At 38.5% G+C, this 16,697-nt stretch overlaps 2 protein-coding genes across 2 annotated transcripts; one reads left to right on the top strand and one right to left on the bottom strand.

Annotated features, from left to right (window-relative positions):
- Positions 1 to 92: 92 nt before the first annotated feature.
- On the bottom strand, positions 93 to 4,163 carry LOC132556767 (uncharacterized). The gene is made up of 2 exons (XM_060221208.1): positions 4,051 to 4,163; positions 93 to 588 (listed from the first exon to the last, which is right to left on the bottom strand). The coding sequence occupies exons 1-2, from the start codon at positions 4,161 to 4,163 to the stop codon at positions 93 to 95; spliced, it is 609 nt and encodes a 202-aa protein (XP_060077191.1).
- A 1,110-nt stretch (positions 4,164 to 5,273) lies between these two features.
- LOC132556820 (adenylate cyclase type 2-like) lies at positions 5,274 to 16,055 on the top strand. The gene is made up of 8 exons (XM_060221264.1): positions 5,274 to 5,305; positions 6,676 to 6,827; positions 7,155 to 8,202; positions 8,841 to 9,133; positions 9,971 to 10,108; positions 12,761 to 12,859; positions 14,077 to 14,168; positions 15,849 to 16,055. Exons 2-8 carry the CDS (start codon positions 6,680 to 6,682, stop codon positions 16,053 to 16,055), a joined length of 2,025 nt encoding a protein of 674 aa, XP_060077247.1. The 5' UTR covers positions 5,274 to 5,305; positions 6,676 to 6,679.
- Positions 16,056 to 16,697: the final 642 nt, after the last annotated feature.

The raw sequence follows: 16,697 nt of genomic DNA, 5'->3' as shown, positions 1-16,697 counted from the left end.
TGTTACCCTGATCTCTGGTGTTACCCTGATCTCTGGTGTTATCCTGGTCACTGGTGTTACCCTGATCTCTGGTGTTATCCTGGTCACTGGTGTTACCCTGATCTCACTGTTATCCTGGTCACTGCTGTTATCCTGGTCACTGGTGTTACCCTGATCTCAGTGTTACCCTTATCACTGGTGTTATCTTGGTCACTGGTGTTATCCTGGTCACTGGTGTTACCCTGATCTCTGGTGTTACCCTGATCACTGGTGTTACCCTTATCACTGGTGTTATCTTGGTCACTGTTGTTATCTTGGTCACTGGTGTAACCCTGATCTCTGGTGTTATCTTGGTCACTGGTGTTACCCTGATCTCTGGTGTTATCTTGATCTCTGGTGTTATCTTGGTCACTGGTGTTATCTTGGTCACTGGTGTAACCCTGAGCTCTGGTGTTATCCTGGTCACTGGTGTTACCGTGTTCACTGCTGTTACCCTGATCTCTGGTGTTACCCTGATCACTGGTGTTACCCTGTTCACTGGTGTTACCCTGATCACTGCTGTTACCCTGTTCACTGTTGTTACCCTTATCATTACTGTTACCCTGATCACTTGTGTTACCCAATTCAGTGTGTTACCTCAAACATTAGTGTATCCTGCTGTGTTATGAGCCTCTGTTTTAAGATTCTGTTGGTAGATATAAAGTGTTTATCTCTAATTATGATCAGCCATGTCATCCTTTAGTTTGTTATTGGTTTGATTTCCATGTCCCACAGTCAATACACCTGCTGACGTTTTTTGTGACCTTTGACATTGACCGTGTGTACCCTAGTCATATTTTTGTCATTATGTTTGTTTTGAACTGTGGCACAGGACATGGACTTTTTAGTGTCTTCAACATGGTAGGTACAGCATGACGTAATTTTGTCTTTGTTGAAGAATTGGTTCTAGGTTATGACAGTGATGATGACTAACTTATAGTGTGTATGGTTAATTAAGTAATACTAAGGCATTTTTTAATGGTATTCTGGATTGTGATCTATTTATTTATTTTACTTTAGTTTGTGGCCAAATGATGATGATTTACATAGAAATGAAGTTCCAGATGGTTATTTGATAACACATTATGTCCTATTTTCTTTTCTATATGACAATTTCATTTCATAATGCTGTATATAAAACTGTAATTATTGTGAAATGTTAGATGATCATGTGACATTATGAATTTATCATGTCAATATCTGTGACAATCACCTGCAAACCTTTTTGATAAATTGCTATCATCATTTAGCTTTAATAGCTGATGAAACAACAAGCACCACAAACTTCATTCATTTTTGTATTTAAACGATCCTGGTTAACTCCTTATAATGAAACTTCTACAGCACTGCAGGATTTACAGTGTGACAGTGTGTCTCTTATTGTTTTGCTTTGAAGATTGGTTGTGTAATTTTAGAATTTCTAGCAGTAATATGTCTACAAAAAAAAGAAAAGAAAAAAAACTTTTTGCTATGACAGTAAATATTATGACTTAGGCGAGTTTATATTTGTGTTCTGACAGAATGACATAGCTCCATTGTAAGTAATGGAGTAGATTATTTTTTTAAAAGGAGAATTCTCTGTGGGCCCAAACTCTACACAAAATAAATTTACAAACCAGAGAGCTGATGTTATGTTTTAGTGAATGCTTGGTTTTACAGATTTGGGGAAAATTATGGGGGAATTATTAAGGATGTCGGTATGATTTTTGGTAAATTGTTCATGATGTCGGTATGATTTTAGGGGGAGACAAACCTATCTTATTTATGTAAATGTATTCTATGGTTAGTGTTAAACTATTTGTGAGGTAAACTCTTGTTTCAGGTTTGAAATACAGAGGTTATTTATTCCATGTCAAAACATGTATACTGCATCAATGAAATCCTCACCTTGAATTAAACAAGATTATAGCATTGAAAAATATTAGAAATGTTTTACATGTTCATGAATATTTTGTTTTTATTTACCAATAATTTGCATGAAGCATGTTGTATATATTCCAACAAATTGAATCGAACTGATGGACGTAAACTTAATTCATATTAAGGCGGTCGTTGTGTACTAGCATTCCTCTTGTCTTGATTTATTTCTATATGCTTTCATTGCTGTCTCAAGGTCAAGTACAAGGTCACACCACACTGTTATTGATACATATGTGTACTGTATTTGATAAGAGTATCAGTAAAATTCTAATTTTTGCAAGTCTCATTTTAAAAAGAGAATGAATATTAATTTGCTGTAATTGTGCTGTCAGTGGGAAATGTGCAATACTATGTCATTCTTATTAAATATACTCAATATAAACCTATAGACTTGTTCTTTATAATATGGTGATTCTCTGAATATAATAACTCTATATGTATGCTTATGTCTGATATTTCCATAGTATTTCAGTGGCATTGTAAGCTACACTAGCTACATGTAGCTGTAAGGAAGTGGACAGTTCAAATGGTTTTCAACTTTGATAGGAATGTCTTTTTAGTTTTATGCTGGTAAAAAAATATATAAATAAATTGCATACTGAATTAATGTACATTCATGATAAGTTTGTGATTTTTCATACCAGCTTAAACTTACTAAATATTCCTACCAAGTTTGATAAACGATTTTGTTATGTTTTAAAAAAAAAAAAGAAAATATTTAATTTGATAATTTAAAAAAGAATTATTACTACACATAAACTTGCGCGTCATGATGTCACTGACTGCTAATTCGGGTCACATTTAGTGAACAGGAAAATTCATTCATGATTTGTCCTGTCACTTGCCGACTGAAAATAAATAGTTATGGAAACAAGAATGAGACAGCAGTTCCGCAGATGATATGTCTCAATTGCTTGATGAGAATTGAGTACGGTAGTCATTATTATATTTTTTTCATTGTTTTAAGTTTATCTACCACATGGTACAAGTGTCAGTGGAGGTAGGGACAAGGAGAGCTTGGAATAATTATCTGTTTGTTGTTTAAGTTTATCTACCACATGGTACAAGTGTCAGTGGAGGTAGGGACAAGGAGAGCTTGGAATAATTATCTGTTTGTTGTTTAAGTTTATCTACCACATGGTACAAGTGTCAGTGGAGGTAGGGACAAGGAGAGCTTGGAATAATTATCTGTTCATTGTTTAATTTTTATGTACCACATGGTAAATGGTAAGATATTTAAATCCATTTTGATTACATCATTGAATGACATTGAACTGTATGCACTAGATTTATGCAGACAGTTAATAGTTCAAAACAAATTAAAAGAGAGGGAAGAACCTGAAGCCAGGTTACCGATGAGTATATTCTATCTTCTACAGCTGGTTACAGACATGTTTCAGCATTAGGGACCAGCTAACTTGGTGAACATGTAGTTAGTAGTGACAATGGAGGTCGTGTAATTACAACATTAGATTATAATGTCATCAATTAGTTACTAAGGAAATAGTTATGGAACAGACAGAGATCGATAGTGATTGGTGTAAAATCTGAAAATACAAAAGTTAGGAGTGTAAGGATAAATGTATTGAGGAAACAAAGAGCTTTAGTTGTTGAACACACAGAAAAGGTGAAAAGTTGATCGATCACTGCTTGGGTAGTACTGAGTAAATGTGTGTGTATATAGTAGTAGTAGATAATAAACAGAAACTCCAATATGGAAGAAAAATAGTCCCAGCAGATCCACGGTAAGGTAGCGTGTTGCCATTTACTCCTCCAGTCACTGATCGGGCGGAGCTAGTTTTTTTTTTTAAATTTCATTGAAGAATGAAAAAAACCCAGACAAATAGGAAAGCATTTTGCATAAAATGGGAAATTAAATCTGATAAATTTAGTGTTACTTTCTGACTTGATCATTCTTAACATGTGCTAAAATGCTTATGCTTTTTAGATATTCAATACCAAGTATGGGAAACTTGATTGAACAGTTGTCAAGCTTCGCCCAGTTGACCCTGTTGCGCCCAAGTATTTAGCAGACCTAAACGGGATTGCATGCGCTCCAAGACCCTCTCTCATGTAGACTCATAAATCGGCCCACATATATCATTCAAAGACGTTGCTAGTTTGACTAGTTCCTTTATAATGTTGAGCAATAATTTAAACTGGGTTGCTCGTTGAACAATTCCCACTGCTTCAATCGACCATGGTAGCTCTCCACGACGTGACATGTCGCCATATAAACATCTTGTAAGCACGGTGTTGTGGCATTTAGTATCCTCACGATGAGTATATCTAGGACCCTGTAATAGTGGAACTAGCCTTTACCTACTTATCATATATTTCAGATCAAATTTGTTAGAAATGGTCCGAGTTATTTAGATAAAACGCTTTAAAGAACGATTTACTGAGAGAAGGTTGTGGCGCTCCTCGGTTTTAATTGGTCAATAGAGCTAAAGTATAGAAATGGTCAATGAAATAAATAATAAACATTTCGTCTTGGATAGGTGTATCAACATCAACACACCGGTAAGATGTGAGATTTCATTTTTTCCAACTTATGGCAGATTCCTCTGTCGAAACTATTACGTCACATTTTCATCTTAACAATCTGTGCCTGTGGTTGATTAACCCCCCCCCCCCCCCCCCCCCCCAAAAAAAACCCCACAGTTTTAAAATAGTGATCATCACAGAAAACGGACGTGAAATTACTTGAGATTTTTTTTATATGTTCATATACTAAGGCTTAACGCTATTTTAATTACTATACTAGGAAGCGGTGAAAACGTTGCTTTCCTACCTAAGAACGATGAAGACCAGTGTTTTTATATCTAAGTGGCGATGAAAAACACTGCTTCAGTATATAGGAGCCACAAAAACTACAGCTTCGTATTCAGAAACGATCCAAACCACTGCTTCAATTAAGGGTGATTAAAACCAATGGTACATCTCGGACTGGTCACTAATCTGGTTCAAACCGTAATCCACCTTCCTGGGCAACACATCAAATTAGCACTCTACCGTCGGATTATACCCTATTTATCAGTAAATAATAAAACCATGGTCTATTTCCGATTGGAAGAGCTGCAAATTTGAGAAGATTACCCTGACTATCCTGAAGTGAATCTGTAAACTGTGCATTCTAATTACCATGTAATCGCCTGAGATGGCGTATAATAGGCCTCATTAGAGACAATAATCGCTTTAGGTAGCCATTGATGGTGATGATGATCTGCCTGACGACGTATCCAAAGTTCGTGATTTAATTCCTGAATGTGATGTAACTAAAGGAGAGGGAACGAGTTGATGAGCAGTACCCGGTTACTGACAAAGAGCTGCAGGTGGAGCAGGTAGTCGGGCCACAACAAATCGGGTAAGCTAGGAATTACTTTTATCTTTTTTAATTCCATATGTCTTGTATTTTGTTCTCATTTTCTATGTATAATAAAAGCATTTGTCGTCGGGAGCCTGATCATTACAATGAGAAAAAATCCTACCGAACAGGATGCATAATGAGATGACGTACCCTACAAACCTCCCAGTGTGTGTTACACCTATCTCAATGTACACCGAATCTGCTTATTCAAGTATCAATAAATGATTATTTGGTAGACTTCGGACTGAATAAACACCTTTGTGAGTTTTCTTTATACTAAAATGGAGACTTCCGGTCATATCTAAAATGGAACTGGTTTGATGTAAAACATTTTTTCAATCGACGATAGAGGCCATGTTTCTGCAGCGTCACAACTTACCTTCTTTAAAACTTGCTTCTTTCAGTTGTTGAAATTAATAATAATTTAAATTTTTATAAAAAAAATAACCTCTTAGAGTGAAATGCGCCCATTTCCTGCATTACCGACTTCTGCTGTTGGCTTGTGCCAAGATTAAGTCATCCTATCGATTTATACCAACGTAAACGATAGATTAATCCATGTAACATAATTGTTCGATCACTATTTAGTTAAATTTTAATTTTATTCTGTTTAGTAATTATGTTGTAATTATAGTTGATAACAAAGTCCCAGCGTGAGATCACGGAAACTTTCAACCTTCGTTCACTGTAAATGTTGTCTTGTATACGGCAGAAAATATTACTTCACATACATAATACTGGTTTTTGAACCACGATAATTTATAAAATACCGAAATTAATAACTTCAAATCATAAATATAGATAAAACAGCTTTTTCAAAGACTAATTCTTGCATATAACCGTGTTGAATATAAATTAAGTATGTACCCGGTAGTATTACCTGTCTTAGAATGTACTCTCCGTAAAATTGTGAGTTAGACTTTAATGAGTGTGTAATATCTATATTACGGTATACTTCTGATGTGATATGGTGTCTGGAACGATAATAAAAAAAGCAGCAGAATTTAGAATTATTTAAGGATAATTAAATTTACTAGAAATCATAGCATACCATCGTCAACTCGGATGAATACCATTACATACATGTAACACCGTGGACTAACAGTATTAGTGTCTTGGTTACTTACTAGGGATATAGATGGTCGGATAAAGTACAGGGAGAGGCGAAGTGGAGACCCTCTAGAAATCTGGCTTTCCCAATGAAAATTTGCACATTTCTTTAAAATAATATTCAACACTTTATTAGAAACCATAGCATTTGAAAATGATTTGCGGTTTTCCAAGGATTTTATAATTCTGGGGGATATGAGGTAATCATGTTCTGTTCTCAATCTATAAAATTCACTGAAATATGTTATCTGTGTTAGGACGATGGGGATTTTCACGAAAAATACCAACAACCCAGCAGATAACCAGCTCTCAAAGATAGCAGCACTGAGTAACTCTCAGCTGAGCGAAAGCATCATCGACATGCTGATACTGAGGGGGGATGGAAATCGATGCCAGTCCATCTGTAGAGGTTAGTTATATGTTAACATCAGTCTTTCTCCTTTTTTCTCAAATAAACATTTGTTGCGTCAAAATGCTACGTGTAAACAATAGTAACCCTAGCAACCCAGTTCTAAATCTTAACCAGTCTAATAGCTTGTTGTTGTTGATGTTTACCATGTTCTTGAAAAAAGTCGAAACTTTATTTTCCTTGCAGAAAAGAAGTTCTGCGTGAGAACGTATACGTTTTAGTACCTTGTCAATGCAACTGTTTTGTGCGTGTGTGTTGTTTTTGTTTTTTAGAAAAGTAAATGGAAAAGAGTAAAAAAGAGGAATGATTTTTTTCTTCTCTCCTCAGGAAATCCAATAACCAACAATGGAAAGAGAAAGCAAATGGTGAAAATGTTGGCAATAGTTATGATTCCAATACTTGCTCTTCTCGGCATTACAGCTAATTTCTTTGTCGGGACGATGGAAACATATTCCCGATTGCTTACAATCCGCCAGGAGCTGTTCCTCGGACGGGAGCTAGGGACATTTCTACGGTATTTCCAAAGGGAACGAGACATGAGCACATTATACGCAAGCAGGATCGGCCCGGAAACCAAGAGTCGTCTCCTCAACCGATATATTGATACTGACAGCGCGTTAAATAACTTGTCTTCGTGGCCTGTTAGTCCAAACAATCCACGTCCCGAATTCCAAACTGTGGATGATTTCACAACATATCTGGCCAGGCATCGATATGAACTAGACATTAACGTCCTTACAACTGCTGGCGAAATCGCTTTCTATTCTGATTGCATCGACGTTTTTATAAAGTGGCTGTACGAGGCAATATCGGTGGCAAGTTCCGAAGCGATATGGAAAAGTCTAGTTGCTTATCAGGAGATAATTGTTACTAGCGAAAACATCGGAAGAGAGCGAGGCTATGGGATTACCTTCTACGCGTTAGGCTATTTTCGTAACAGAGAGGAGTACCTGATGTTTCTTGAGAGCCAAGACATCGCTAATGTCACTTTTAAATTTGCCCGACAACTTTCGGAAATTGCGTTTAATGTTTACGACAAAAGCTTGAGCGACCATCCAATCGTATTTGAAAACATCAGGAATATGCGTTATGAAATTCGCTCCAACTACTCGCCAGTTGCCTTTGGGTCACTCGACCTCGCTGATAGTTGGGATGCAAATATGACTTTCTATCAGGATGTCATTCGGCAAGTCCAGCTGGCCATTGCTACAGAAATAGACGCCATTATGGAAACAAATGCAGGAAAAAGTGTTCGCAACATCACCGTTTTTTCTTTTATGTTTGGGGCTTTCTTGTTGATATGCCCACTAGTAGTATTTGGTGTGTATTCACTGACGTCACAAATTCAAAAATACTCCATTTCCATTGCCACCAGGTAAGAACCCTTAGAATAAAAATTCGTATATCAGAACCAGTAGGAAAATTATGTGTGACATTTCGATGACTAAACTACCACTCCATCCCACAAATCTCCAGTGTGAAGCGTGATTGTACCGAGGTATACAGCGAACGCTTCACACTGTCCATTCCTTTGATAAAGGTGACAGTAGAGCCAGAAAAATGTCATACCTAATTGTCTCTCTGGTTGTGTTATTAGTACTTCTATATATTTACTATTTTACTAATTAAACAAAGTGAGAGCTATTCTCTGACAATGTACTTATGTTGCTTGAGAGACGAAAAACAGATCTATTGTATAGACATATGTCATCATTAATTTACCAGGAAGAACGGCCTTTATGTGACCAATTGTCAACAAATCTTCCCTTACCTAGCCCATGTTTTCTATGCAATCATCGTTAATTATGGCAATATGGAAACAGCAACGTCACTAGTGTAAATACATCATCATCGACGGAATATCAATTCTCACTTTAATCCGATGAATCTTGGGTAAATATGAACCAAAGAAAAGGTTTACACAAACACCTCTCGAAGACAACAAAGATGATTAAAACCCTGTGTATGACAGATTTACTTATAGGGACTAATTACAATCTCTTCTAATTGTAGAACACGTGCGTTGAAACAGGAGAAAATATGCACGGACACACTTCTTTACCAGATGTTACCAAAATCGGTCGCAGAGAGACTAAAACGTAGCGAGGAGGTTCTCGCCGAAACCTTCCAGCATGCAACGCTTTTCTTCGGCGATATTGTAGGATTCACACAAATCTCCTCCAGCAGTTCACCACTTCAGGTTGTCAATATGCTTAACAAGTTGTTTTCGTGTTTTGACAAGCGCATTGAGGAACACGATGTATACAAAGTGGAAACAATAGGGGATGCTTATATGGTAGTATCTGGTAGGTATGAATATATCTATTGTTTTTACATACATTACAAAGAAGAGGTGCTAAATTTCAAATATTTGTTCCTCTTAGTTCTTTGTTGTGTCCTTTTTTATTTTGGGAGTAAAACAAAAAGGTTGACAAGCGGCTATCGTGGATTTTCACAATATAAGTTTCTCGTCGCTGTTTTTGTTAGAAATACTGGAAGAATCTTTCGCAGGTCTCATACATAGGTAACACTTACTCACTAGTTATACTATTTTGATTTTGGGACTAATCAGAAAAAATGGCTTACGTTCGACAATTTTGGATTTGGTAGTTAATATAATTATTATGGAATTTTCATATTCATGTGATTACAAGTAAGAACAAAAGTAGTGGAAAGTGGTAAAAAAGAAAAAGTAACGAAGGGAAAAAGCTAGCATTGAAGTATCACCCAGCAAAACTTAGGTCTATAATGAATGGCAGCAGCGTGGTCATAAGAGGCGCCTTTCTTTATCAGGAAAATTCACTTTCAATTATTTAACACTGGAAATTGTCATCCTATCTTTATGTAATCCCTCCATGTATTAAAGCAATTAATGTTTTGGTAAAATATATTATGGTCCCCTAACAAACTTGATAACGCCAAGTACGGCTTTATAAAGAACTGGATTTGTCAGCAGTATCAGCGTTAAAACACAATTTTAACACGATCGACTGTCATATTACTTATTTGTAAGTCTGTCTTCACACGTCTTCGTCAGTTCTCGGAGGAACAGTGTCAGTAGAGTCAATCTACAACATTACAATAGTCACGTGATATAAGTATATAAAGCAAACATTGATCATATATAGATATGTTTATTTCAGGCATCCCCAAACCGAATGGTCAGCAGCATGCCGGAGAGATCGCCACGATGGCGCTGGATCTCTTGGTACATGTTAGTAGTATGAAGATACCGCACATCCCGGGCAAGAAGTTTCAGCTCCGGATAGGATGTCACTCAGGTACACACACGATGTAGTGGTCAGTCTCGTGACGTACCAACTCCGGATAGGGTGTCACTCAGGTACACACACGATACAGCGTTCAGTCTCATGACGTACCAACTCCGGAAAGGGTGTCACTCAGGTACACACACGATACAGTGGTCAGTCTCGTGACGTACCAACTCCGTATAGGGGGTCACTCAGGTACACACACGATGTAGTGGTCAGTCTCGTGACGTACCAACTCCGTATAGGGTGTCACTCAGGTACACACACGATGCAGTGGTCAGTCACATGACGTACCAACTCCGGATAGTGTGTCACTCAGGTACACACACGATACAGTGGTCAGTCACATAATACGTTCTAGCTCCGGAAAGGGTGTCACTCGGGTACACACACGATACAGTGGTCAGTAACATAATAATACGTTCTAGCTCCGGAAAGGGTGTCACTCAGGTACACACACGATACAGTGGTCAGTCACATAATAATACGTTCTAGCTCCGGAAAAGGTGTCACTCAGGTACACACACGATACAGTGGTCAGTAGGGTGTCAGTACACACACGATACAGTGGTCAGTCACATAATAATACATTCTAGCTCCGGAAAGGGTGTCACTCAGGTACACACACGATACAGTGGTCAGTCTCGTGACGTACCAACTCCGGATAGGGTGTCACCCAGGTACACACACGATGTAGTGGTCAGTCTCGTGACGTACAAACTCCGGATAGGGTGTCACTCAGGTACACACACGATGTAGTGGTCAGTCTCGTGACGTACCAACTCCGGATAGGGTGTCACTCAGGTACACACACGATACAGTGGTCAGTCTCGTGACGTACAACTCCGGATAGGGTGTCACTCAGGTACACACACGATACAGTGGTCAGTCTCATGACGTACCAACTCCGGATAGGGTGTCACTCAGGTACACACACGATGTAGTGGTCAGTCTCGTGACGTACCAACTCCGGATAGGGTGTCACTCAGGTACACACACGATACAGTGGTCAGTCTCGTGACGTACAACTCCGGATAGGGTGTCACTCAGGTACACACACGATACAGTGGTCAGTCTCGTGACGTACAACTCCGGATAGGATGTCACTCAGGTACACACACGATACAGTGGTCAGTCTCATGACGTACCAACTCCGGATAGGGTGTCACTCAGGTACACACACGATACAGCGTTCAGTCTCATGACGTACCAACTCCGGAAAGGGTGTCACTCAGGTACACACACGATACAGTGGTCAGTCTCGTGACGTACCAACTCCGTATAGGGGGTCACTCAGGTACACACACGATGTAGTGGTCAGTCTCGTGACGTACCAACTCCGTATAGGGTGTCACTCAGGTACACACACGATGCAGTGGTCAGTCACATGACGTACCAACTCCGGATAGTGTGTCACTCAGGTACACACACGATACAGTGGTCAGTCACATAATACGTTCTAGCTCCGGAAAGGGTGTCACTCGGGTACACACACGATACAGTGGTCAGTCACATAATACGTTCTAGCTCCGGAAAGGGTGTCACTCAGGTACACACACGATACAGTGGTCAGTCTCGTGACGTACAACTCCGGATAGGGTGTCACTCAGGTACACACACGATACAGTGGTCAGTCTCGTGACGTACAAACTCCGGATAGGGTGTCACTCAGGTACACACACGATACAGTGGTCAGTCTCGTGACGTACAACTCCGGATAGGGTGTCACTCAGGTACACACACGATACAGTGGTCAGTCACTAGACTTTCTTACTCGCGATCTGGTGTGTGTCAGTCAGATACACGATGTAGTGGTCAGTCTCCTGACGTACCAACTCCGGATAGGGTGTCACTCAGGTACACACACGATACAGTGGTCAGTCTCAGTACACACACGACGTACCAACTCCACACACGGTGGTCATAGGTACACACACGATACAGTGGTGTCTCGTGACGTACAGGTACACACACACACGATACAGTGGTCAGTCTCGGGTGTCACTCAGGTACACACACGATACAGTGGTCAGTCTCATGACACACACACACGATACAGTGGTCAGTCTCCGTACCAACTCCGGATAGGGTGTCACTCAGGTACACACACGATACAGTGGTCAGTCTCGTGACGTACAACTCCGGATAGGGTGTCACTCAGGTACACACACGATACAGTGGTCAGTCTCGTGACGTACAACTCCGGATAGGGTGTCACTCAGGTACACACACGATGAAGTGCTCAGTCTCATGACGTTTAGTTTGTTTAACACGGATAGGAAAACACATTAAGAATTAATTTATTATCCGATAATGAACAATGTGTTCTGCGAAATTTCGTTCCTCCGAACAATTACAAAATCAAGGTATGTGAAATATCGATGTTGCTGACACTAACGTTATTCTTTGGCCGTCGTGTTTGGTTCAATGTGTATTGCCGATATTGATTTTTTTTTGCGACAATGCCTCAAGTGTAACGCCTTTTCTAAAGTTAGTGGATAATGACCTCGTTCTTTACGTTTAGAAGCGACAGTGCATGGAAAATTTAATATATATTGTAAAGTTTAATATTTTTTGTTTGTCTTTGTTTGTTTTTTCATTAACTTTTTACATGCCGTGTCCAGCACAATAAATGCATGAACATCCCTATATTATCCACAGGCTCCGTTGTGGCTGGTGTGGTAGGGACTAAGATGCCAAGGTATTGCTTATTTGGAGAGAGTGTCAATGTGGCTGCTAAAATGGAGGCTCTAGGCCGGCGTAAGTCAATATTACAATAGTGGTGTCTACATAGAATTCTAAAATGTATGATAAATACACGTAAAAAATGGAAAAAAATGTATTGCAGTTTTCAAGGAGCAACTCAACTGGTTGGGATTGTTATTATATCTACTGATTTCTATATAATAAAATCAGTATACCAAAATATCGTAACATGAAAGAAAGTGCTACCTTTTCCAAGCTTACCCAACGTTCATTAACGGCAATGTGTTTCTTAACTTAAACATTTCCCTGATTCAGTGCTTTTATCTTTACATTTCCCGATAAAAAACAACTAGCTCCCCCTCTTGATAATGATTGGAGGAGTCTATGGCAACACGCCACCTTGCGGCGGTATTTTGGAATATCTGTTTTATATGAATGAATTATCTGTTTACACATTAACCTGATGAAAACAAAAAAGGACTACAACATAATAAAATATTGAATTATCTTGTAAACAAACAACAAACAACGAATAGTTAACAGATTAATCAGGGGAAAATATGTTATTTAATGTTGTTACACATTTTCATTTGGAATGTGGCGGTGCGAATTAGCTGTCAATGACGTCACGTCATGTCACGCAAGCTGTTATGCGTAGTGATTTGTTAGAAAATAATCCTTCATTAAAAGATCAAATTTATACATTTTCATGTTACTTTTGTTTTTGAAAACTATCTAAGACTTTTATTATTAGATTTGATAGGAATATTTTTTAGTTTCATGTTGTTGTGAAAGGAAAACCTTTTTGTAAATAAATGCACGTAACTTAAATAGTAGTTTAAATAATAATAGTCAAATTTAGGTCAGTTAAGGTTCGTGACAGTGCACGAGACCTGCTTCGAAGGTCTTTGGAGAGAAAACAATCGCGTGGCACCCGTCGTGTCTCATTCTTCCTTATTTCAAGTATATATCCCCAGAAATAAATACAACAAACTTTCATGAAGTAGTAGGTGAGTATTAAATTTCCTGGAACGGCATTTCTTCAAAATTTTGAGAAATTATTCAACAAACATCGATAGGAAAAATACCAGATGGGCATTTAGGATTATATAAATCATCCGTATACCTGGCGAAGTAAAATTCACTCGTTATTCCAAAGCTAACAAAAGTACGAACATCTTGTAATAACATCATTGTCCAAAGAATATTTCCAGGATTTTTTTGTGTGGAGAATATTAATCAATTTGTTGGTAATCTTTTTCTGTTGTTAGCGAGTATGATACACATCAGTGAGACAACGTTCGACATTCTCAATACACTTGGTGGCTACGTCATGGAAATACGAACGGACGACGGCGCAAAGGTAACATTTTATAGGTTTTACATACCAGATATTTCGTGTTGAACTATAGCTGGTGATTATAGGGTGTTAAGTACACGCTGTACTGATGGTGGTTATAGGGTGTGAAGTACATTTTGTGTTGATGGTGGTTATAGGGTTTGAAGTACATTTTGTGTTGATGGTGGTTATAGGGTGTGAAGTACATGCTGTACTGATGGTGGTTATAGGGTGTGAAGTACATGCTGTGTTGATAGTGGTTATAGGGTGTGAAGTACATGCTGTACTGATGGTGGTTATAGGGTGTGAAGTACATGCTGTGTTGATGGTGGTTATAGGGTGTGAAGTACATGCTGTACTGATGGTGGTTATAGAGTGTGAAGTACATGCTGTGTTGTTGGTGGTTATAGGGTGTGAAGTACATGCTGTGTTGATAGTGGTTATAGGGTGTGAAGTACATGCTGTACTGATGGTGGTTATAGGGTGTGAAGTACATGCTGTGTTGATGGTGGTTATAGGGTGTGAAGTACATGCTGTACTGATGGTGGTTATAGAGTGTGAAGTACATGCTGTGTTGTTGGTGGTTATAGGGTGTGAAGTACATGCTGTACTGATGGTGGTTATAGAGTGTGAAGTACATGCTGTGTTGTTGGTGGTTATAGGGTGTGAAGTACATGCTGTACTGATGGTGGTTATAGGGTGTGAAGTACATGCTGTGTTGATGGTGGTTATAGGGTGTGAAGTACATGCTGTACTGATGGTGGTTATAGAGTGTGAAGTACATGCTGTACTGATGGTGGTTATAGGGTGTGAAGTACATGCTGTGTTGATGGTGGTTATAGGGTGTGAAGTACATGCTGTACTGATGGTGGTTATAGAGTGTGAAGTACATGCTGTACTGATGGTGGTTATAGGGTGTGAAGTACATGCTGTGTTGATAGTGATTATAGGGTGTGAAGTACATGCTGTACTGATGGAGGTTATAGGGTGTGAAGTACATGCTGTGTTGATAGTGATTATAGGGTGTGAAGTACATGCTGTACTGATGGTGGTTATAGGGTGTGAAGTACATGCTGTGTTGATGGTGGTTATAGGGTGTGAAGCACATGCTGTACTGATGATGGTTATAGAGTGTGAAGTACATGCTGTGTTGTTGGTGGTTATAGGGTGTGAAGTACATGCTGTACTGATGGTGGTTATAGGGTGTGAAGTACATGCTGTGTTGATGGTGGTTATAGGGTGTGAAGTACATGCTGTGTTGATGGTGGTTATAGGGTGTGAAGTACATGCTGTGTTGTTGGTGGTTATAGGGTGTGAAGTACATGCTGTACTGATGGTGGTTATAGGGTGTGAAGTACATGCTGTGTTGTTGGTGGTTATAGGGTGTGAAGTACATGCTGTACTGATGGTGGTTATAGGGTGTGAAGTACATGCTGTACTGATGGTGGTTACAGGATGTGAAGTACATGACGATTGAAAAATAACACATTTTCAGAAATTATGATTTTTGGAGACCTGTGTCTGTTGCAATGTCTAGGGGGTGTTATACATTCCTAAATGTTTATGTAAATTTGGATGAAAAACCACTGACTAATTTATAGATAAATCCATGGAAAACCATTTGGTTTGAGGTTAAAGACTACACTATAGATAATTAAGAATTAAATCAAATGTCACGATACAGAAACTTAGTTGATGTTTTAGAGCGACCCAGTGCTGATGTCTGCCTTCAAAGGAATTGTACGAACCTACTGGTTAACACACAAGGAGGGTTTCACCGCGGACGATATTTACCTATCATCTAGGGACAACACCCCAGAATCAGACGACACTTACCACAAACTTCACGACAACAAAAGTCACAACGAGGATGGGGGCAAAAAGAAGAACGAGGTCAACAGAAACCAATAAGTCCAAAAAAGGATCAGATATCTTGTCAACAAAAGCAAAAATAACATTATCAACACAGGAAAACTGATTTTGTCCTGAAAATAACAAAAATGCTTTGTCAACATAGTAAAAATACTAACATCGTCAACAAAAATGAATTGCATCGTATTAATGATGATATCCCTGTCTCATATTGAGCTAACATTATAAAACGCATGTCCCTGTAACAATGACATCAGCAAGAAATGCGACAACAGTGGGTGATAGATCATTGTATGGAATCACTAGAAAATGAGTATGTGATGTACTCTGTCACGATCAGTAATTATTTAATGCGATGTAATTTGTGTCACGATCAGTAATTATATAATGCATGTAATTTGTGTCATGATCAGTAATTATTTAATGCGATGTAATTTGTGTCACGATCAGTAATTATATAATGCATGTAATTTGTGTCATGATCAGTAATTATATAATGTGATGTAATTTGTGTCACGATCAGTAATTATATAATGTGATGTACGTTGTGTCACGATCAGTAATTATATAATGTGATGTACGTTGTGTCATGATCAGTAATTATATAATGCATGTAATTTGTGTCACGATCAGTAATTATATAATGTGATGTACGTTGTGTCACGATCAGTAATTATATAA

This window comes from Ylistrum balloti, unplaced genomic scaffold (assembly GCF_031769215.1).
Source record: "Ylistrum balloti isolate Yb309-2 unplaced genomic scaffold, AGI_CSIRO_Ybal_v1 Utg370590, whole genome shotgun sequence".
Lineage (NCBI taxonomy): Eukaryota > Metazoa > Mollusca > Bivalvia > Pectinida > Pectinidae > Ylistrum > Ylistrum balloti.
Note: the sequence above shows the minus strand (reverse complement) of the source record. Positions and strands in the feature narration are given on the sequence as shown.